The sequence below is a fragment of the Mesoplodon mirus genome, assembly GCF_964341445.2.
Source record: "Mesoplodon mirus genome assembly, chromosome: 3".
NCBI lineage: Eukaryota > Metazoa > Chordata > Mammalia > Artiodactyla > Ziphiidae > Mesoplodon > Mesoplodon mirus.
In genome coordinates, this window is record NC_138978.1 from 172,300,831 (window position 1) to 172,325,616 (window position 24,786).

Sequence of the window (24,786 nt, forward strand, 5' to 3'; positions counted from 1 at the left end):
GGGAAATACGGTATGATTGCTATACTGAATGAATGACTCACCTGAAGTTCATGGTCATGAACTATGAGTGTGGATGTTCTCCAGCCATGTTCAGTTGCATGAGTGTAGGTGAAGGGTTGCTTTAGCCATGGCTGCGGTTTTGTGAAGCAAGTATGATAGGAGGGTTGTGGTTGTCAAAGGTATATGCAAGAGTGATTATAGTCCCTGACCTTTGATCTTATTTGTAGACATTTACTATAAATGTAGTATTGTTTTCAATTGTTAAATGCCAATCAGATATTGTAAGATATTATAAAAATGATTGCATAAATAATTAATGAAGGAAATTATTGGGGGCTGAACTGAAAAGTCATTGATACGTTCCTCCTATTTCCCCCATTACCATCTCACCCCATCCCTTTCTCTGTTCTTGATTTTCACCAGTTCACTTAATAAATTTGAGCACAAATGTACCTGTCAGATTTTAGATAACTTAGGCTCTGTATGTATTTATACATTAGATGATTCCACCATGGAGTTCCATGAGGGCAGGGGTTTTTTTTTTCTGTTTTGTTTTGATTATTAGAATCTGCCTGCTACATAATAAATGCTCAGTAAATACTTATCAGGAGAATTCATTCATCCAATAAATTGGTCATTAAGCTCCCTAGCTACTTTCTGTTAGTAAAAAATATTTTTTCAAAGTTTTTTTAAAGAAAAACCTTTGATATAATATAAATAAAATGGGAAACGTGTCAGCATATCACTTTGGTATTTTTCTCGAGATGCTTTACCTTACAGTTATTCTTTGCCTTTTACCATACCATGAACCTTGACTCTAAGTCCAGCTATACCATATCTTTATCGGATAGTGATATAGGTTGTACATTTATTTCAGTAATACATTGATGCTGAAAATAAGTGGATTTAGAAATGCAAGGGAAGTTTTATACATTAACATGGTAAAGCTAGACTCATCTTAAGTATATATATTTGTGTGTTTTGATGCATGCACACATGTAATGCATGTGCTAAGCTTGGTAGAAAAATTCCTACCTGCAGATACAGTTTGCAGAATGACTTTTCCCCACGTTTTTTTTTGTAGTGGAGGACCTTCTACAACTTTAGCTACCATAATCCTTCCTTCAAAGAAGTGTCTTAAACATATTTGTTTCTGTTTTGCTCACTTAAATTTTCTCAGCTATTTCTGACATTCATCTCAGAAATACCCCATTATTTGTATGAACCCGTTAGGTTATACATATTCTTGATGTTTGTCTTGGGAAGAGTGAGTATTGTGGACCTTATGTTAGCTGACTAGCTATGAAGGAGAAATACTGCAGCTGGAACATGTAGCATACATGAGGAAGCAAGGACCATAGATATTGACAAAAGATTGAAAAACACTATACAAGCAGTCCCAAATAACCTCTTTTTGACCTTGAATTCCTATCAGTTACTATGTAATCTTTTTATCCTTCTTTCCCAGATTTCACCAAAGCCTAGACTATACTCACTGTTTTCAGTTGCCTTTGACTACACTGAGAGCAGTCATTACAATTTGGCTTCATCCTTTCATTCCACTGAAATCACTTTGGCTAAGATAACCCATATCCTCTTAATTACAAAATCCAAGGAAAAATGTTCATGTCTTATTTTACTGTATCTACTGTGTTTTACTGCAACATTTAACAGGTTTGAACACTTTCTCCTGTTTGAAATGTTCCACAGTATTTTAGTTCTGTGATATCCCACTATCCTTTTTTGCTTTCTATTTAGCAGATCACAATCTCTGTCTTATTAACGGGCATTTTTTCCCTTCACCTGTCCTTTGGTGATGTTGGTGTTGTACAGGCTTTGTTCCCTGGTCTACTACTATTATTGCTCTCAGTCTCCTGGTCTGTAATATGAGGTAATCGTTATAAGTACATCATAGTGTTCTTCTAAGGATTAAGTGAAATTATTTAAGTGCTTGGCATAGGGCTTGGAATATGGTATTTAATAGATGTTATCTATTGATATTATTATTGTTTCATTTTCATGGTGCTTCCCAAATATATATGTTATACTGCATATAATATCAATATATAAAAATCATTAGTATTCTTGATATACTTGAAATAACCAATTAGAAATATGATTTTAAAAGATTCCCATTCTTTTTTTCTTTTTTTAAACTTTTTATTAGAGTATAGTTGCTATACAATGTTGTGTTAGTTTCTACTGTACAGCAAAGTGAATCAGCTGTATGTATACATATATCTCCTATGTTTTGGATTTCCTTCCCACTTAGGTCACCACAGAGCATTGAGTAGAGTTCCCTGTGCTATACAGTAGGTTCTCATTAGTTATCTATTTCATACAGAGTTAAAAGATCTCCATTCAATGGTGAAAAACTATATGACACCTAACATGAACCTAACAAAAGATGTGGGAGATCTTTTTTAAGAAAACTATAAATTTTATTTTAGGTAGTAAGAAAAGAAATAAATGAACATATATACATGTTCATGGATGGGAAGATTCAGTATCATAAAGATGTCAGTTCTTTCCAAGTTGATCTATAAGTTCAGTGCAATTCCAGTCAAAATCCTAGCAAAGTTTTTCATTGAAACTTAAAAAAAAAAACTCATGTGAAAGAAGCAAAACAGGTCCTGAACCAAGATGGTGGAGTAGAAGGACGTGCTCTCACTCCCTCTTGTGAGAACACCAGAATCACAACTAGCTGCTGGACAGTCATCGAGAGGAAGACACTGGAACTCACCAAAAAAGATACCCCACATCCAAAGACAAAGGAGAAGCCACAGTAAGACAGTAGGAGAGGTGCAATCACAGTAAAATCAAATCCAATAACTGCTGGGTGGGTGACTCACAGACTGGAGAACACTTATACCACAGAAGTCCATCCACTCAAGTGAAGGTTCTGAGCCCCATGTCAGGCTTCCCAATCTGGGGCTCTGGCAATGGGAGGAGGAATTCCTAGAGAATCAGACTTTGAAGGTTAGTGGGATTTGATGGCAGGACTTTGACAGGACTGGGGGAAACAGAGACTCCACTCTTGGAGGGCATACACACAGTAGTGTGCACATCAGGACCCAGGGGAAGGAGCAGTGACCCCAGGGGAGACTGAACCAGACCTACCTGCTAGTGTTGGAGGGTCTCCTGCAGAGGCAGGAGGGAGGCTGTGGCTCACTGTGGGGACAAGGACACTGGCAGCAGAAGTTCTGGGAAGTACTCCTTGGCATGAGCCCTCCCAGAGTCTGCCATTAGCCCCACCAAAGAGCCCAGGTAGGCTCCAGTGTTGGGTTGCCTCAGGCCAAACAACCAACAGGGAGGGAACCCAGCCCCACCCATCAGCAGTCAAGCAGATTAAGGTTTTACTGAGCTCTGCCCACCATAGAAACAGTCAGCTCTACCCACCACCAGTCCCTCCCATCAGGAAACTTGCATAAGCCTCTTAGATAGCCTCATCCAGAAGAGGGCAGACAGCAGAAGCAATAAGAACTACAGTCCTGCAGCCTGTGGACCAAAAATCACATTCACAGAAAGAAAAGATAAAAAGGCAGAGAGCTATGTACCAGAAGAAGGAACAAGATAAAACCCCAGAAAAACAACTAAATGAAGTGGAGATAGGCAACCTTCCAGAAAAAGAATTCAGAATAATGATAGTGAAGATGATCCAGAACCTCGGAAAAAGAATGGAGGCAAAGATGGAGAAGATGCAAGAAATGTTTAACAAAGATCTAAAAGAATTAAAGAACAAACAAACAGAGATGAACAATACAATAACTGAAGTGAAAACTACACTAGAAGGAATCAGTAGCAGAATAACTGAGGCAGAAAAATGGATGAGTGACCTGGAGGACAGAATGGTGGAAATCACTGCTGCAGAACAGAATAAAGAAAAAAAGAATGAAAAGAAATGAAGACAGTCTAAGAGACCTCTGGGACAATATTAAATGCAACAGTATTCGCATGATAGGGGTCCCAGAAGGAGAAGAGACAGAGAAAGGACCCAAGAAAATATTTCAAGAAATTATAGTCAAAAATATCCCTAACATGGGAAAGGAAATAGCCACCCAATTCCAGGAAACGCAGAGTCCCATACAGGATAAATCCAAGGAGAAACACGCTGAGACACATAGTAATCAAATTGGCAAAAATTAAAGATAAAGAAAAATCATTGAAAGCAGCAAGGAAAAAATGACAGGTAACATACAAGGGAACTCCCATAAAGTTAACAGCTGATTTCTCAGCAGAAACTCTACAAGCCAAAAGGGAGTGGCATGTTATACTTAAAGAGATAAAAGAGAAGAACCTACAACCAAGATTACTCTACCCACAAGGATCTCATTCAGATTTGATGGAGAAATCAAAAGCTTTACAGACAAGCAAAAGCTAAGAGAGTTCAGCACCACCAAACCAGCTCTACAACAAATGCTAAAGGAACTTCTCTAAGTGGGAAACACAAGAGAAGAAATGGACCTACAAAAACAAACCCTAAACAATTAAGAAAATGGTAATAGGAACACACATATCGATAATCACCTTAAACGTGAATAGATTAAATGCTCCAACCAAAATACACAGGCTTGCTGAATGGATACAAAAACAAGACCCATATATATGCTGTCTACAAGAGACCCACTTCAAACCTAGGGACACATACAGACTGAAAGTGAGGGGATGGAAAAAGATATTCCCTGCAAATAGAAATCAAAAGAAAGCTGGAGTAGCAATACTCATATCAGATAAAATAGACTTTAAAATAAAGAATGTTCCAAGAGACAAGGAAGGACACTACATAATGATCAAGGGATTAATCCAAGAAGAAGATATAACAACTATAAATATATATGCACCCAACATAGGAGCACCTCAATACATAAGGCAACTGCTAGCATGTATAAAAGAGGAAATCGAAAGTAACAAAATCATAGTGGGGGACTTTAACACCTCATTTACACCAATGGACAGATCGTCCAAAATGAAAATAAATAAGGAAAGAGAAGCTTTAAATGACACAATAGACCAGATAGATTTAATTGATATTTATAGGACATTCCATCCAAAAACAGCAGATTACACTTTCTTCTCAAGTGCGCACGGAACATTCTCCAGGATAGATCTCATCTTGGGTCACAAATCAAGCCTCGGTAAATTTAAGAAAATTGAAATCATATCAAGCATCTTTTCTGACCACAATGCTGTGAGATTAGAAATGAATTACAGGAAAAAAACGTAAAAAACACAAACACATGGAGGCTAAAGAATACGTTACTAAATAACCAAGAGATCACTGAAGAAATCAAAGAGGAAATCAAAAAATACCTAGAGACAAATGACAATGAAAACACTATGATCCAAAACCTATGGGATGCAGCAAAAGCAGTTCTAAGAGGGAAGTGTATAGCTATACAAGCCTACCTCAAGAAACAAGAAACATCTCAAATAAAGAATGTAACCTTACACCTAAAGGAACTAGAGAAAGAACAAGAAACAAAACCCAATAAAATGGACAACCTGGAAGAAACGGACAAATTCTTAGAAAGGTATAACCTTCCAAGACTGAACCAGGAAGAAATAGAAAATATGAACAGATCAATCACAAGTAATGAAATTGAAACTGCGATTACAAATCTTCCAACAAACAAAAGTCCAGGACCAGATGGCTCCACAGGTGAATTCTATCAAACATTTAGAGGAGAGATAACACCCATCCTTCTCAAACTCATCCAAAAAACTGCAGAGGAAGAAACACCCCCAAACTCATTCTATGAGGCCACCATCACCCTGGTACCAAAACCAGACAAATATATTACAAAAAAAGAAAATTACAGACCAATTTCACTGATGAATATAGACGCAAAAATCCTCGACACAATATTAGCAAACAGAATCCAACAACACGTTGAAAGGATCATACACCATGATCAAGGGGGATGTATCTCAGGGATGCAAGGATTTTTCAATATATGCAAATCAATCAGTGTGATACACCATATTAATAAGTTGAAGAATAAAAACCATATGATCATCTGAATAGATGCAGAAAAAGCTTTTGACAAAATTCAACACATATTTATGATAAAAACTCTCCAGAAAGTGGGCATAGAGGGAACCTACCTCAACATAATAAAGGCCATATATAACAAACCCACAGCAAACATCATTCTCAATGGAGAAAAACTCTAGAGGAAAGCATTTCCTCTAAGATTGGGAACAAGACAAGGTTGTCCACTCTCACCACTATTATTCAACATAGTTTTGTAAGTCCTAGCCATGGCAATCAGAGAAGAAAAAGAAATAAAAGGAATACAAATTGGAAAAGAAGAAGTAAAACTGTCACTGATTGCAGATGACATGATACTATACATAGAGAATCCTAAAGATGCCACCAGAAAACTACTAGAACTCATCAATGAATTTGGTAAAGTTGCAGGATACAAAATTAATGCACAGAAATCTCTTGCATTCCTATATACTAATGATGAAGAATCTGAAAGAGAAATTAAGGAAACACTCCCATTTACCATTGCAACAAAAAGAATAAAATACTTAGGAGTAAACCTACCTAGGGAAGACAGAAGACCTGTATGCAGAAAACTATAAGACACTGATGAAAGAAATTAAAGGTGATACCAACAAATGGAGAGATATACCATGTTCTTGGATTGGAAGAATCAATATTGTGAAAATAACTATACTACCCAAAGCAATCTACAGATTCAATGCAATCCATATCAAATTACCGATGGCATTTTTTTTTTTTTACGGAACTAGAACAAAAAATCTTAAAATTTGTATAGAGACACAAAAGACCCCGAATAGCCAAAGCAGTCTTGAGGGAAAAAAAAGGAGCTGGAGGAGTCAGACTCCCTGACTTCAGACTATAGTACAAAGCTACAGTAATCAAGACAATATGGTACTGGCACAAAACAGAAACATAGATCAATGGAACAAGATAGAAAGCCCAGAGATAAACCCACGCACCTATGGTCAACTATCTATGACAAAGGAGGGAAGGATATACAGTATCTTCTAAACATCTTGTGTTTTCCCCTTCCTCTTCATTCTTACTATTACTGTTTTAGTTCTGACCTGGGCTGCTGCAACAGCTCTGGGTCATACTTTTCTCCCTCAAATACATCTTACACATATGTTTCAGAGTGAGCTACCTAAGAATTCTAATCAGTCCATGTCATGACTCTACTGAAAATATTCTAAATTACTCCATTACGCCCAGAATAAAGTTCAACCTCTTTAACATAATATTTTACAAAATGATCTGAATCCTAGCCTCTTCTCCAGTCTTACATCCTGCCTTTCCCTCTGTGTACTGTTGTCTTCTTGATCTATTGCCTTTACTAGCCCTGTCCATCTTCCTTGGAATACCATGTCTTCCTTTGCCCAGGTAATTTTTATTTGTCCTTTAAAACTCTGCTCAGTGTTCTTTCCATATGATAGATGCAGGTTCTTTATCCAGATATATGATTTCCAAATATTTTCTCAGTGGATAGTTTGCATTTTCATTCTCTTTAACAGTGTCTTTGGATGAGCCAGAGTTTTTAAAATTTTGATGAAGTTCAATTTATCAGTTTGTTCTTTCGTGTATCATGCTTTTGGTGTGGCATTGAAGAAATTGTTACCTCACCCAAGAAGGCTTTCTCCTTTGTTTCCTTTAAGAGATTTTAGAGTTTTAGATTTTACATTTAGCTCTATGATCCATTGTGAGTTAATCTTTATATATGGTGTGAGGTATGATCAGAATTAGATGTCTGATTGTTCCACACCATTTGTTGAAAACACTATCCTTTCTCCACTTAATTGCCTTTGCACCTTTGTTAAAAATGTATTGATTATATATGTGTAAGTGTATTTCTACGTTCTTATGCTCTATTAATCTATTTCTTTCTTTTGCCAATTTCACTCTTATTAAGTAAACAAACATCCAATTAAAAAGTGGACAAACGGTTTGAACATATATTTAAAATGGTACAAACTCTTTGGAAAACAGTTTAGCAGTTTCCTAAAATGTTAAACATGTACCTACTCTATGTACCAGCCATTCCGCTCCTAAGTATTTTCCCAAGAGAAATGAAAGCAAATGCCAATGCAGAGACTTGTACACAACAACTTTGTTCAAAACAGCTTTATTTGTGATATCAAAAAACTAGAAATAACCTAAGTTTCTAACAGGTGGATGGTTAAACAAACCATAATATTAACACATGGAGTACTATTTGGCAATAAAAAGGAATGAAGTATTGATGTGCAGTAGATGAATCTCAAAATAATTTTACTCAGCGAAAGAAATTAGATCATATAGTATGTGCTTTTTTTGTCTATCTATGCAAAATTGTTGAAAATTAATTTATAATGATAGAAAGCAGATAAATGGCTGCAGGAACAACTTTTTAGTGGTAAAGGGAGGGAATGGTAATGGTGGATGGTAAAGAGAGGCAGGGAGTGGCAGAAGAAAGAGATTACCAAAAGAAGGGAGGGCTGACAGATGTGTTATCTTGATTGTGGCAATGTTTTTATAGGAGCAAACATACCAAAACTTATCAAATGTATCCTTTATATATGTGCAGTCTGTATGTTAATTGTACCTCAACAAAAACTTAAAACAATAACAATAACTCTGCTTAACTATTACCAATTTCTTGATTCTCTGTGAGGTACCTTTCCTAGATGCTTGCTTAATGCCTACCACACACCTGTTACTTACCATGTTTTAAAAGTATTTGTTTTTATATTTATCTAGGTAGTAGGTAGACTCTGAGTTCCCTGAGGATGTCTAATTTATCTTGATACTGCCAGGGTCTAGATCACAGGTGTTAAAAGAAAAAAAAAAACTTTTGGAATTGAAAATGACAACCAACCTAACGTTTATTGACTGCTCACTGTGCCCCAGGCATAGTTCTAAACATGTTAGTATCTCATTTAATTCCTAAAATACCCTGTGCATTTGTTTATATCATCACAATTTACTGTTGTAGAAGCTGAGATCACATGAGGATTCCAGCTCAGGAACTTCTGGCTCCAGAGCCCCTGTGCTTAACCTCCACTGTCCACTGAGTATGCTGAAAGTAGTGGCCTACCTTGTTTTCAACATTATAGTCTTTCAGAATATGAAAGTAATGGAAATACTTTTCAGAGAATTTGGAAACTAAGGAAAAGAAAATTTGTCATCAGAAATCCTGCCAGCAATGTTTATAGTTTACCTATTATGTTATATTCCTTCCAAGTCATTCCCATTGATCATTTATATAATTTAAATAGTAAACATCATTTTTACATGGTTTTAATTTTAATTTGATTTTTCTTACTTAATATTAAATCGTAATATTTTACATGTTACCAGATTACTGTCATAAGAGTGAATTTTAATGGCTGTGGAATAGTCTCTTGTGTGGATAAAACATTTAGTTCAGCATTTCCTTACCTTTGGACATTTTGTTAGGTCCTAATTCTTTTCATATTTGATATTAGAATAAATAGAGTTCAGTATTTTTTAAAATATCTTAATCTGGGTCCTTTACAAAAGTGATATTTAAAATTACTGTGTGAAATCTTTAGAGAAACTTGTAACTGGCAACCATTTAGTAATACTGTTATTATGGTATTTAAGATATGAATGTAAATTAGGCAAATGGTTTAGTGAGATTCCCATGGGGTCTTGTCAGGGTAAGATTTATGAAACAGTGCAACTATATACTTAATAATTTGTTGTATAAAATACAGTACAAAAAACTATATACTTAAAGCTTATCAAATTGTGTGTGAGTTTTATTTTTGGGAAAGTTACATATCTTTATACTTCCTGGCTAGGGCATTTAGGGCCTAAGAGTAATAGCAGGGAACCTTGGAAAGAGAAAATCTTTATGCAAAATATTTAAAGCACCTGAAATCACAGAGGAATATGAATTTTTTTGTGTGACTTTACATTTGTTGTTTAAAGTCTGAATTAGGTGCCATATAACAATGGCCTAGTAACAGTGCTCTTGCAAATATTACCTTGGATTAATAGGTGGGACAGATACGAAAACCTGTACAGGGAGAAAGAGAAAGCAAAGGCACGGGATTACTCACTTTCACTAAGATACATTTAAGTGACAACCTTTATATTCTTTGCCTTAAATACATATTCAGCATATGTAAAAGAGTACTGGAAAAACTTGTATTTATATTTTTAAAAACTGAGCAAAAATGAAAATTAGAGAAGTTGAGACAAAAATAATTGGTCAAATGATTGGTTAAACTAGAGGTAGAACAATTTAACATTGCTTTTTTTTTTTAACATCTGTACTGGAGTATAATTGCTTTACAGTGCTGTGTTAGTTTCTGCTTTATAACAAGGTGAATCAGCTATACATATACATATATCCCCATATATCCTCCCTCTTGCATCTCCCTCCCATCCTCCCTATCTCACCCTTCTAGGTTGTCACAAAGCGCCGAGCCGATCTCCCTGTGCTCTGCCACTGCTTCCCAATAGCAATCTATTTTATATTTGGTAGTATATGAAAGTCCATGCCACTCTCTCACTTCCTCCTTACCCATCCCCCTCCCCATGTCCTCAAGTACATTCTCTACATCTGTGTTTTTTTTCTGTCCTGCCCCTAGGTTCTTCACGACAATTTTTTTTTTTAGATTGCATATATATGTATTAGCATATGGTATTTGTTTTTCTCTTTCTAACTTACTTGACTCTGTATGACAGACCCTACATCCATCCACCTCACTACAAATAACTCAATTTCGTTTCTTTTTATGGCTGAGTAATATTCCATTATATATATGTGCCAGATCTTCTTTATCCACTCATCTGTCAGTGGACACTTAGGTTGCTTCCGTGTCCTGGCTATTGTAAATAGAGCTGCAATGAACACTGTGGCATGACTCTTTTTGAATTATGGTTTTCTCAGGGTATATGCCCAGTAGTGGGATTGCTGGGTCATATGGTAGTTCTATTTGTAGTTTTTTAAGGAACCTCCATACTGTTCTCCATAGTGGCTGTATCAATTTACATTCCTACCAACAGTGCAAGAGATTTCCCTTTTCTCCACACCCTCTCCAGCATTTATTGTTTGTAGATTTTTTGATGATGGCCATTCTGACTGGTGTGAGGTGATACCTCGTTGTAGTTTTTTTTTTTTTTTTTTTTTTTTTTTTTCTTTTTTTTTGCGGTATGCGGGCCTCTCACTGTTGTGGCCTCTCCCGTTGCGGAGCACAGGCTCCGGACGCGCAGGCTCAGCGGCCATGGCTCACGGGCCCAGCCGCTCCGCGGCATATGGGATCCTCCCAGACCGGGGCACGAACCCGTATCCCCTGCATCGGCAGGCAGACTCTCAACCACTGCGCCACCAGGGAGGCCCGCTCGTTGTAGTTTTGATTTGCATTTATCTAAAGATTACAGATGTGGAGCATCCTTTCACGTGTTTGTTGGCAATCTGTATATCTTCTTTGGAGAAATGTCTATTTTGGTCTTCTGCCCATTTTTGGATAGGGTTGTTTGCTTTTTTGATATTGAGCAGCATGAGCTGCTTGTAAATTTTGGAGATTAATCCTTTGTCAGTTACTTCATTTGCAAATATTTTCTCCCATTCTGAGGTTGTCTTTTCATCTTGTTTATGGTTTCCTTTGCTGTGCCAAAGCTTTTAAGTTTCATTAGGTCCCATTTGTTTGTTTTTATTTCCATTTCTCTAGGAGGTGGGTCAAAAAGGATCTTGCTGTGATTTATGTCATAGAGTGTTCTGCCTGTTTTCCTCTAAGAGTTTTATAGTGTCTGGCCTCACATTTAGGTCTTTAATCCATTTTGAGTTTATTTTTGTGTATAGTGTTAAGGAGTGTTCTAATTTCATCCTTTTACATGTAGCTGTCCAGTTTTCCCAGCACCAATTATTGAAGAGGCTGTCTTTTCTACATTATATATTCTTGCCTCCTTTATCAAAGATAAGATGACCATATGTGCGTGGGTTTATCTCTGGGCTTTCTCTCCTGTTCCATTGATCTATATTTCTGTTTTTGTGCCAGTACCATACTGTCTTGATTACTGTAGCTTTGTAGTATAGTCTGAAGTCTGGGCACCTGATTCCTCCAGCTTTGTTTTTCTTTCTGAAGATTGCTTTGTCTGTTTGGGGACTTTGGTGTTTCCATACAAATTGTGAAATTTTTTGTTGTAGTTCTGTGAAAAGTGCCATTGGTAGTTTGATGGTGATGCACTGAATCTGTAGATTGCTTTGGGTAGTAGAGTCATTTTCACAATGTTGATTCTTCCAATCCAAGAACATGGTATATCTCTCTATCTGTTGGTATCATCTTTGATTTCTTTCATGAGTGTCTTATAGTTTTCTGCATACAGGTCTTTTGTCTCCTTAGGTAGGTTTATTCCTAGGTATTTTATTCTTTTTGTTGCAATGGTAAATGGGAGTGTTTCCTTAATTTTTCTTTTAGATTTTTCATCATTAGTGTATAGGAATGCTAGAGATTTCTGTGCATTAATTTTGTATCCTGCTACTTTACTGAATTCATTGATTAGCTCTAGTAGTTTTCTGGTGCCATCTTTAGGATTCTCTATGTATAGTATCATGTCATTTGCAAACAGTGACAGCTTTACTTCTTCTTTTCTGATTTGGATTCCTTTTACTTATTTTTCTTCTCTGGTTGCTGTGGCTAAAACTTCCAAAACTATGTTGAATAATAGTGGTGAGAGTGGGCAACCTTGTCTTATTCCTGACCTTAGTGGAAATGGTTTCAGATTTTCACAATTGAGAACAGTGTTGGCTGTGTGTTTGTTATCTATGGCCTTTATTATGTTGAGGTAGGTTCCCTCTATGCCTCCTTTCTGCAGGGTTTTTATCATAAATGGGTGATGAATTTTATTAAAAGCTTTTTCTGCATCTCTTGAGATGATCATATTGTTTTTCTCCTTCAATTTGTTAATATGATTTATTACATCGATTGATTTCCGTATACTGAAGAACCCTTGCATCCCGGGATAAACCCCACTTGATCATGGTGTATGATCCTTTTAATGTGCTGTTGGATTTTGTTTGCTAGTATTTTGTTGAGGATTTTTGCATCTGTGTTCATCAGTGATATTGACCTGTAGTTTTCTTTCTTTGTGACATCTTTGTCTGGTTTTGGTATCAGGGAGATGGTGGCCTTGTAGAATGAATTTTTGAGTGTTCCTCCCTCTGCTATATTTTGGAAGAGTTTGAGAAGGAAAGGTTTTAGTTCTTCTCTAAATGTTTTATAGAATTTGCCCGTGAAGCCATCTGGTCCTGGGCTTTAGTTTGTTGGAAGATTGTTAATCACAGTCTAAATTTCAGTGCTTGTGATTGTTCTGTTTATATTTTCTATTTCTTTCTGGTCCAGTCTCAGAAGGTTGTGATTTTCTAAGAATTTTTCTGTTTCTTCCAGGTTTTCCATTTTATTGGCATATAGTTGCTTGTAGTAATCTCTCATGATCCTTTGTATTTATGCAGTGTCAGTTGTTACTTCTCCTTTTTCATTTATAATTCTATTGATTTGTGTCTTCTCCCTTTTTTTCATGATGAGTCTGGCTAATGGTTTATCACTTTTATTTATCTTCTCAAAGAACCAGCTTTTAGATTTATTGATCTTTGCTCTTGTTTACTTCGTTTCTTTTTCATTTATTTCAGATGTGATCTTTATGATTTCTTTCCTTCTGTTAACTTTGGGGTTTTTTTGTTCTTCTTTCTCTAATTGCTTTAGATGTAAAGTTAGGTTGTTTATTTGAGATGTTTCTTGTTTCTTGAGGTAGGATTATATTGCTATAAATTTCCGTCTTAGAACTGCTTTTGCTGCAGCCCATATGTTTTGGGTCATCGTGTTTTCTTTGTCATTTGTTTCTAGGGTTTTTTTTGTTTGTTTTTTCGTTTTGCGGTACACGGGCCTCTCACTGTTGTGCCCTCTCCCATTGTGGAGCACAGGCTCCAGACGCGCAGGCTCAGTGGCCATAGCTCATGGGCCTAGCCGCTCTGCGGCATGTGGGATCTTCCCGGACTGGGGCATGAACCCGTGTCCCCTGCATCGGCAGGCGGACTCTCAACCACTGCACCACCAGGGAAGCCCTATAGGCATTTTTTGATTTCCTCTTTGAGTTCTTCAGTGATCTCTTGGTTATTAAATAGTGTATTGTTTAACTTCCCTGTGTTTGTATTTTTTACAGATGTTTTCCTGTAATTGATATCTAGTCTCATAGCATTGTGGTCGGAAAAGATACTTGATACAATTTCAATTTTCTTAAATTTACCAAGGCTTGATTTGTGACCCAAGATGTGTTGTATCCTGGAGAATGTTCCATGAGCACTTGAGAAGAAAATTTATTATGTTGTTTTTGGATGGAATTTCCTATAAATATCAATTAAGTCCATCTTGTTTAATGTGTCATTTAATGCTTGTGTTTCCGTATTTATTTTCATTTTGGATGATCTGTCCATTGGTGAAAGTGGGGTGTTAAAGTCCCCTTGTATGATTGTGTTACTGTCGATTTCCCCTTTTATGGCTGTTAGCATTTTCCTTATGTATTGAGGTGCTCCTATGCTGGGCGCATAAATATTTACAATTGTTATATCTTCTTCTTGGATCCATCCTTTGATCATTATGTCTCTTGTAATAGTCTTAGCCTTCATTTTAAAGTGTATTTTGTCTGATATGAGAGTTGCCACTCCAGCTTTCTTTTGATTTCCATTTCCATCGAATATCTTTTTCCATCCCCTCACTTTCAGTCTGTATGTGTCCCTAAGTCTGAAGTGGGTCTCTTGTAGACAACATATATATATGGGTCTTGTTTTTGTACCCTTTCAGCCAGTCTTTGTCTTTTGGTTGGAGCATTTAGTCCATTTACATTTAAGGTAGTTATTGATATGTATATTCCTATTACCTTTTCTTAATTGTTTTGGGTTTGTTTTTGTAGGTCTTTCCTTCTCTTGTGTTTCCTGCCTAGGGAAGTTCCTTTAGCATTTGTTGTAAAGCTGGTTTGTTGGGGCTGAATTCTGTTAGCTTTTGCTTGTCTCTAAAGGTTTTTGTTTCGCCGTCAAATCTGAATGAGATCCTTGCTGGGTAGAGCAATCTTGGTTGTAGGTTTCTCTATTTCATCACTTTAAATATGTCCTGCCACTCCCTTCTGGCTTGCAGAATTTCTGCTGAAAGATCAGCTGTTAAGCTTATGGGGATTCCCTTGTATGTTATTTGTTGTTTTTCCCTTGCTGCTTTTAATATTTTTTCTTTGTATTTAATTTTTGTTAGTTTGGTTAATATATGTCTTGGCGAGTTTATCCTTGGATTTATCATGTTGGGACTCTCTGTGCTTCCTGGACTTGATTAACCATTTCCTTTCCCATATTAGGGAAGTTTTCAACTATAATCTCTTCAAATATTTTCCCAGTCCATTTCTTTTTCTCTTCTTCATCTGGGACTCCTATAATTCGAGTGTTGGTGCATTTAGTGTTGTCCCTGAGGTCTCTAAGACTGTGCTCAATTTTTTTCAGTCTTTTTTCTTTATTCTTCTCTGTGGTAGTTATTTCCCATATTTTATCTTCCAGGTCACGTATCCGTTCTTCTGCCTCAGTTATTCTGCTATTGCTTCCTTCTACAGAATTTTTTATTTCATTTATTGTGTTGTTTATCATTGTTTGTTTGCTCTTTAGTTCTTCTAGGTCCTTGTTAAACATTTATTGTATTTTCCCCATTCTATTTCCAAGTTTTGGATCATCTTTTTTATCATTAGTCTGAATTCTTTTTCTATTAAACTGCCTATTTCCTCTTCATTTGTTTGGTCTGCTGGGTTTTTACCTTGCTCCTTCATCTGCTGTGTGTTTCTGTGTCTTCTCATTTTCCTTATCTTACTGTGTTTGGGGTCTCCTTTTCTCAGGCTGCAGGTTCATAGTTCTTGTTGTTTTTGGCGTCCTCCCTCATTGGCTAGGGTTAGTTTAGTGGGTTGTGTAGGTTTCCTGGTGGAGGGGACTGGTGCCTGTGTTCTGGTGTATGAGGCTGGATTTTGTCTCTCTGGTAGGCAGGACCACATCTGGAGGTGTGTTTTCGGATGTCTGTGACCTTATTATGATTTTAGCCAGCCTCTCTGCTAATGGGTTGTGTTCCTTTCTTGCTAGTTGTTTGGCATAGGGTATCCAGCCCTCTAGCTTGCTGGTCGTTGAGTGGAGCTGGGTCTTAGCATTGAAATGGAGTCCTCTGGGAAAGCTTTTGCCGTTTGATATTATGTGGAGCCGGCAGGTCTCTGGTGGACCAATGTCCTGAACTCGGCTTTCCCACCTCAGAGGCACAGGCCTGACACCTGGCCGGAGCACCAAGACCCTGTCAGCCACATGGCTCAGAAGAAAAGGCAGAAAAACAGAAAGAAAGAAAGAAAAAAAAAAAGTTATTAAAATAAAAAATAATTATGAAAAATAAAAAAATTAAAAATAATTAGTAAGAATTTAAAAAATTAAGAAGTAATTTTAAAAAAAGCAAAAAAAGAGAAAGAACAGAGCACCCAAAGCAAAAAAGAAATTCACCAATGATAACAAGCGCTAAAACCTATACTAAAAAAAAGGACAGACAGAACCCTATAACAAATGGTAAAAGCAAAGCTATACAGACAAAATCACACAAAGAAGCATACACATATACACTCACAAAAAGAGAAAAAGTTAAAATGTATATATATCTATATATAAAAAGAAACGCAGGAAGAGAGCAACCAAATCAATAAACAAATCTACCAATGATAATAAACTGTAAATACTAAACTAAGATAAGCAGAAAACCAGAAACAAATTAGATGCAGAAAGCAAACCCCACATTCCACATGTAGATATATTTCTAATGTATTTGTGGGGAGGACAGTGATCTCCACGTCTTACTCCTCTGCCTTCTTGAAGGTCCCCCCCAGCATAGCTTTTTAGATCTGAAAGAAAGGTGATAGGGCTTCCCTGGTGGCGCAGTGGTTGGGAGTCCGCCTGCCGATGCAGGGGACGCGGGTTCGTGCCCCGATCCGGGAAGATCCCACATGCCGTGGAGTGTCTGGGCCTGTGGGCCATGGCCGCTGGGCCTGCACGTCCGGAGCCTGTGCTCTGCAATGGGAGAGGCCACGGCAGTGAGAGGCCCGTGTACCGCAAAAAAAAAAAAAAAAAGAAAGGTGATAGAAAAAGTTCAGGACTTTGGAGTCAGTATGACCTGGATTTGAATCATGACTTTGCCACTTGCTATCTTGCAAGGGCTTGTTTCTTAACTTTTCTGAGTGTCTGTGTCTATATAAATTCTACATATGTTAAATAAAATGTTTCTGTATTTCAATCATTCCAAACTATTGAGAAGCTACTGTGAAAAAAGCAAAGTCCTGACTCATGGAGCTTATAGCTTTTCTGATGGGGGGATGTCAGATAGTAAATAAATAGACCTATAACTCTGATGTCTATTAGTAATTGCTCTGAAGAAAATAAAGCAGGGGAAGGATATAGAAAAAGACCAGGATTGTGTGTGGAGTAGAGGTGTTGAATGCTAATAAATATACCATATAGAAAGTCCTTATAATATCTGGTTTGAGGAGCGATCAGGAGGAAGTGAGGGAGAAATCCAAGCAAATGTCTGGGGGAAAGAGTGTTCCAGCAAGTAAGGGAAGAGTACATGCAAAAACTCGGAGGTGGGAACATATTTGCTATGTTCAAGGAACAGTGAGGAGGTGAAGCCAGTGATGCCGGGGCAGAAATGTGTTTCATGGAAATAGCTGGAGATTAGGTCAGATATAGCCAGGGCCCAGGTCACATAAGGCCTTGTAGGATATCTAGGACTTTGAAATTCATTCTGAATGAGATAGGAGGTCGTGGAGGGTTCTGTGCAGAGGAGTGAAATGATCTGTTTTTATTAGTTTCATTCTGACTGCTGTGTTAATAATAGATCAGGCAGGGTAGGGGTACTTGTGTTGTGGGAAAAGTTGGAATGGGAGATCAGTTAGGAGGTTAGTGCAGGCATTAAAGGGAGAGATGGTGGTGGCATGTCACATGGACCAAGGTGACAGATGTGGAGGTAGGTGGTTGGATTCTGGTTATATTTTAAAGGATTTTTTGATAGATTGGACAGGTGAAGAGGAATCAAGAATCACTATGTTCTTTGTTTTTTGTTATTTATTTTTGGCTTGTGCAATTGAAGGGTAAGGAAAAGGGTGGGGTTGAACAGATTTATGGGAGACAGTGGAAATTCAAAGTCTGTTTTGGATGTTTTAAATATGAAATGTCTGTTAGTGGTAGATAGATATGGATGTGGAGTTTAGGGAGGTTGGGCTGGAGGTTAAAATGTAGGAGACATCAGAATACAGGTAGCATTTAAAGCCATGGGACTTGAGGGCCTCAACAAGAGAGTGACAATAGGTAGAATAGTGACAATAAATAGTACTAGACCACTCTCTAGTACTTAGGGGTCTGCCAAAGGGGAGAAAATCATCAAAGGAAACTGAAAAGGAACAGTGGGAAGAAAACCAGGTGATGAAAGCATTCCAGGATGTAGGGATCAATTGTGTCAAATGCTGTTGGGTCAGGTTGTGTCAAATGCTGTTGGGTCAGGTAAGGTGAGGTCTGAGAATTAACCAGGGTACTTGGCAACGTGGAGGTGATTAGGGATTTTCATGAATAGCCTTTGTGGAATGAAAGCCTAATTAGTTGTAAGTTTAAGAGGAAATGGAAGAGAAGAAGTAAAGACAGAGAATAAAGACATCTCTTTTGAGGAGTTTTGTTGCAAAGGAAGCAGAGAAAGGGGAACTGTAGACGGGACAAGCCCTTTCCAGTTTGCAGCCGTCTCCCATGCCTTCTTGTCACACCAGGTTTACTTCATTCACTCATTGATTACCTACCAGGACCCTATAGGTATCTGAGTTTTCACCTGTACCTTACACGTTCTCTGAGAACATGTAATCAAAGCATCTGGTACAGGACTAAAAGCGGTAGTTGCTGTTACTGATCAAGAAGAGTAATAAGCAAAGGCAGCAATACGATAGAAAGATAGTTGTCTAAGGAATGGAACATTTTAATTCTAAAGTGTCATTAACCCCAGAATCACTCAAGTATATACGCTACTATTTGAACCTTTCCTCATCTTCCCGAGATCGTTTTTTTTTTTTAATGAACACCAGTGTGGTACACTAACACATCCTATGATCTTTCAATTTTTAAATTCAGTGAAAAGTGAGTATTTACTTTGAGCTATTTGTTTTAGATTCTAAAGGACCTACACAGCTATGCAAGTTAGTTCTTTTCTTCAAATTTATAATTCATGGGGGGCAATTACCAAAATAAGCACAACTTTGGAGGAGTACAGTGTACTGATTGGGGTGCATCAAAAGGGGCTCCTGGGGGAGATAATATTTAAAGTGACCCTTTATATGTTGGTACGGTTCTTGGGGACAGAGGGCTTTGTAGGGAATAGAAATAATACTAGTAAAAGCTTAGAAGCAGGAAAGCATATGTCTAAATAGTTTACTAATTAGTGTGGCCATCTTTGTGGCTAGTTCAAATTGCTGGGTGGTTATTTTAATGAACTATGTGCAAAGCAAATAGCACAGCCTGAATCTGGTTATAAAATAAGGTTCATGTGATTTGACTTTAGCACTATATGTAGTTAATTAGTTTTAACTGTAGCTCTGATTCTTGAATACTAATCTGTTTCTATAAAGATTTCCTTATTTTTAATTGAATTTTACATATTTTAATGACAAGTTTAAAATTGGACCTGTGTCTCATAAACTGATGCTTTGGGTAAAATAAGAACTTTATATTAATTACTTCCAATATTCAAAATATGTTAAGACATTCTCAGCTTTAATCCTGAGACAGAATGATACATATTGTCATTGCTTTAATACTTCTTTATATGTTCTTTTAAGACTTAAGGTTCAGTTAGTCTTTGTAAAAAGCATTTTTAGAAAATTTGAAGAAAAGAATTTATGTTGTGAAACTTTAAAAGTAATTGCATAGTTCTTCTCCTCTCACGTAAATATCCTAGGAGTTTGAGCAGAGATTGTAACGGAGCAAGACCCTCTGGGGCCTTCCTGAGGCAGACACTTCCCCCATATCCTCTGCTTTAGCTCCTCTCTGAAGTACCTGGATGATAGTATGCTGTGCACATTTCCTGAGTTGTTTTACAGATGTGTAACAAGATTACATGTGCCAAAGTCATTTCTCTCTGTCTTTAGGAAATGGAGTTATTTTTTCCTTCGAGTGGAATTTGTGGGCCAGCAAACACTGCTAAATTTACCAGCTGTACTACTTGTTGCATTGTTAAGCCCCATGCCATCAGCGAAGGTAAGTGCTGTGTTGAATACAATATAGCCAATACATTTTGCTAATAGGAGCTTATTTTGTTAATGTTTGTTTTTTCTTGATGTATTTTATATATAGAAATTAAAGTATAATTATAATATTTCCATTCATTTTTTTTGAATGCACATGAATAAAGGTGACATAATATGAGGGCAAAATCTATCTGAATCTATATCTTTCTCTTTGTATCTGAGCATTTCTAAAAGGTGTTCCTTGGGTTGCTGATTATGGTCATGCTCGTCCTGTTACTGGTCTTTATTCCTTGACTTTTACTCTGCCTCCTCTCCTCCCAACCACATAACTGTGATTCACTTAATTCACTTAAACAGCACTCCTAATCTAAAACAGTATCTACCATATCTGCAGTACCCTTTCTGAGAAAGCTATAGAAACTTCTTTTGGTTCTCTGTATCTGAAACAAAGTTCTTTGACTGATGTGTGTGTGTGTGTGTGTGTGAGAGAGAGAGAGAGAGAGAGAGAGAGAGAGAGAGAGAGTTTGTACGGTTTTTCTTCATTTTCCTTCATCTGTTTGTTTTAGTCTGCTCAATGTATTTTTGTCAGCCATCCCAAATCCTTTTGGAAATGAGATGGGATATAATTTAAAGGATCATCCTTAAAAAACTAGATACTAAATAATAGATGAATGAATGGATTTTTAAAAAATTTGTTTTCTAAATATTATATGGGTTTAAATAATTTTTAATCTTTAAAGATTAAAACTATATTTCATATACCCATATTTGATATATAACAGTAGAGGCATATGAGTTAAAGTATAAGAAATTTTTTTGTTAAATCTAATCAGATGGCAGAATACTTTATTTAAACTTTAACATTTGAAGGCATTTGTTCCTTGTTTCTTTTTAGGGATGCTTTAAAACCATTCTGAAATGTATAATTAACCCAATTCAGCTTAAACTGTGGTTACAATTAAATATAGTTTGAAGTTTCATGTTGAATTTATTATTAGCTTTACTTGGCCCCCTTTCAATTGCTGGTTTATGTTTCTTTTTCTATAATGATCTGATTTCCTGGTATATTTAATTTCACCTGTGGTCTAGAAGAAGAGATTTTTTAAAAAGGAGTTATGAAGAGAGCAGCTGAAATGGAACAGGGAATGTTATCTTCTGTTGATTGTCCACTCCCCCAAAGAAGGCCTGAATGGCTTGTTGATTAAGCAAGACTGAGTTTACTGCCTACTACAGTAAGGAGATCACACCTGGATGGAGTCTTATTGGACTTCACAATGGAGAGGTCATGGGCAGATATTGTAGAATTTCAGGTGTGACCTTGAGATATATAAGGTGGGTCTGTCAATGCGGTGATATGATTGAAATGGGGCAAAATTTATGATATAATAGTTTAGAATTAGTAGAAACAGTGAGGCAAGGATTTTAACCAAGTCTTAAAAGTATTTTGTTTGATGAGTGAGTTATTTGCCCAGTGGAGGGAATATTGTGAACTGTTTGAATAGACTATTGTTGAGATAAATGGACTTTTGGGAGGTTCCTGAAGTGAACAATGAAGTTATTTAATGATTTACAGCTTTATCTTTGTGGGTAATAATTTCTTGGCACAAATGATAATGTCATGTGGATGTAGGCGGCCTTAATTCTTAGTCCTTTAGTTAATTTACATGGATGTGGTGATTCACTTCTAACTTCTAAGAGAGCTAGAAAAAAAGAGCTTAGTTTGTGGAATAGATGGTGGAAGAAAATAATAGGATATACTAGGGTATTTGCCGTCTTTTTACATATGTAGATTGAAATATATTTTGTCATTTGGGGACTCAGGTTTTAAAAGGGAAGAAAAACAAGGTGCATTTTTCTGTTTTTTTTCTAATTTAAAAATTATTCAATGTGTTCGTTTTCGATGTCCTTAGTATTATTTATATGTAGTTAGTTTAATTCCATTGATAAAATGAGTTATTTTTACTCTGAAATCAGGCTGTGTAGGTTTGTATTCTGGCTCCGCTACTTACTAGCCATGAGGATATTGGATAAATTACTTAACCTCTTTGTACCTTGTTTCCTCATCTATAAGATGAGAATAATAGTATACCTTCTTCACAAGGTAGTTGTAAGGTTTAAATGCACTTAATGTAATGGTTAGACGGCTAAACGATTAAATGTAGAGATTAATGTCCTAAGCAGTGCCCAGCACTTAAGTGCTACGTACGTGTTAGACATTATTGCTATTATGGTTACTGCTCTATTACTACTCCCACTGCTACTAATATCATTATCTTCTAATTTTTAACTAAAGGTGAATGACTCCTTAGAAGCAAAGCAATAGTTTAAAATACTAACAAAATCCATCATCCACAGAAAGAAAGAAAATCCCTATTAGTGTGTAAGGAACAAAATACTTTATTTTTCTTAAAGTCTGGGTCTAACTTAAGCCCATGAAGTAGGATCATGGCTTCCATCTAGTCGATTCAGCAGCTATCAGCAACTACATATTCTGATCGTCCATTATGGTTGGCACTGGGCAGGAGGTGGTAGCTAAATCTGGGAGAGCTGCTTTTGCACTTGTAATGGCCTTTTGAAGTATTAGAACCCTGAAGTTTTGTTGGAAATTTTCCTTTCTTATAACAGATTTCTGCATTAAACGATTTTACTGCATTGTATGATTTTAGTTTCCTCCTCAGTAAAATGAGTCACGATGGTTTAAAAAGTTTCCTCTCAGCCTTTAAACCCAGATATTCTATTATTCTGTGAAACTGTATTGAAAATTCTTATAAAAGAAAGTTATATTCTGTATCTCAATGTTGTGTCTTGGCTGTATCTTTTCTATTTTCACGGAGGCTATTTCAGAGCAATTTTAGATGTTTAAAAGATACATAGAGACAGTTTGGGGGTTGTCTGTTTACATTTAACTAAATAGGAAGCAAATTATTTATTAGAATATTAGCCAGTTTGTAAATGTAATGCCAGAATGGTCTCTGATACACTAACTGAAACAGGACTAGATCTTCAGCAAGATTATATTTATCAAGTTACTCACTTTTAAAAATTGAGCTATTCTTACTCAGAACCTCTTTCAGAATTTTAATTTCCACCCTGAATGGTAGTTTTGATGCTAGGTAGGCCAAGAGCCCTAGAAGAGACAGTCCACCCTGTGGAACCCCGCTGAATTTGGGCCGATTGAATTGGTTACGTTCCCAGCTTTTTTGTATTGGATTTCCTTTAAGTAATTCAGCTTCTGGGATACTGTGGAAGAGCCGTGACATTTTTTGGTGTAGAGAGATTGGATTTACATATGATTTGACTTACATGTAGAATCTAAAAAACAAATAAACAAAAGAGAAACAGGCTCATAGATTCAGAGAACAAACTGGTGGTTGCCAGAGGGGAGGGGCATAGGGGTATGGGCAAAATAGGTGAAGGGGATTAAAAGGTACAAATTTATAGCTATAAAATAAATAAGTCAGGAGGTTGTAACGTACATGTAGGGAGTATAGTCAGTAATACTGTAACAGCTTTCTATGGTGACGGATGATAACTGGTTTTATTGTGGTGATTATTTCATAATGTCGAATTGCTGTACACCTGAAACTAATATAGATTATATGTTAATTATAAATAAAGAGATTGGATTTAACATTGTAAATCTAACTCAATTTCAGTAAAAATTCTTGGAGTGGCCCAGTTTTGCTTAGAATGTCACAGTTTTGGAGTTTTGTGATTGTTTTATTCTATCTGAAGGAGTTGAAGCTAATTTATAACAGATGTACCAAGTACATTGAACTATATATAAGACCCTGATATTTTATGGAACTTAGCATGCATTTTGAAACCCAAAATTATAGGCAGTAAAAATATCTAATGAATTTGCAAGTTGTGGGAACTTAAATGAAATCACTAATTTATTGACTTAAAAGGAATCTCAAGAGTTCTGTTAGTTCTACAAAAGAATCCCAATCTTCAGGAAGGATTACATTTAATGGTCCTAATGAAGTAGTTGCACATTACGCTACTGAAAAAATTTTTTAGAAATAATGAAAGTTTACCTGTTAATATGTTCCAACGTCTAATAACCCTTAGAGGAAAATGAGAGTCCCTAGGATTGTCAGTTTTAATGACTTGACTGAGGGCAGAGTAGAAGAAGGTCTCCTCAAATCTTGTTAATGAGACTGTTAGAAAGGACTTTTCTTAAGTATAGAACAACAATAAAAAATTTTTATTACTAATTGCAGTTCTTATTTATGGAGTGATAAGTACTTTACATGAATTATTTAATTCTTAAAACTGTAAGGGTAGGTACTATTTGAAACATATGCCACAGAGGAAAGGAAACCTAGGCAGTGAGATGTTAAGTAACTTGCTGAAAGTTACACAGCTCTTAAGTGGTGGGGTTGGGATTTGCACCAAGTTTGTCTTCGTTTTATCACATTATACCATTCTTCATTCATACATTATCACTTAGACCCTATAAATCCCCATCATCAAATTTGATTATTAACCCC

The 24,786-nt window shown here is 36.5% G+C and overlaps 1 protein-coding gene across 2 annotated transcripts in view; it reads left to right on the forward strand.

The window, feature by feature from the left end:
• The window catches only part of NME7 (NME/NM23 family member 7), a 263,616-nt gene that overhangs the window by 59,004 nt on the left and 179,826 nt on the right, over nt 1-24,786 (forward strand). For both annotated transcript variants that reach the window (XM_082612065.1, XM_082612066.1), the window contains one exon: nt 20,192-20,300. In XM_082612065.1, the coding sequence (XP_082468191.1) occupies nt 20,192-20,300 (109 nt within the window). The remainder of the gene's footprint in view (nt 1-20,191; nt 20,301-24,786) is intronic.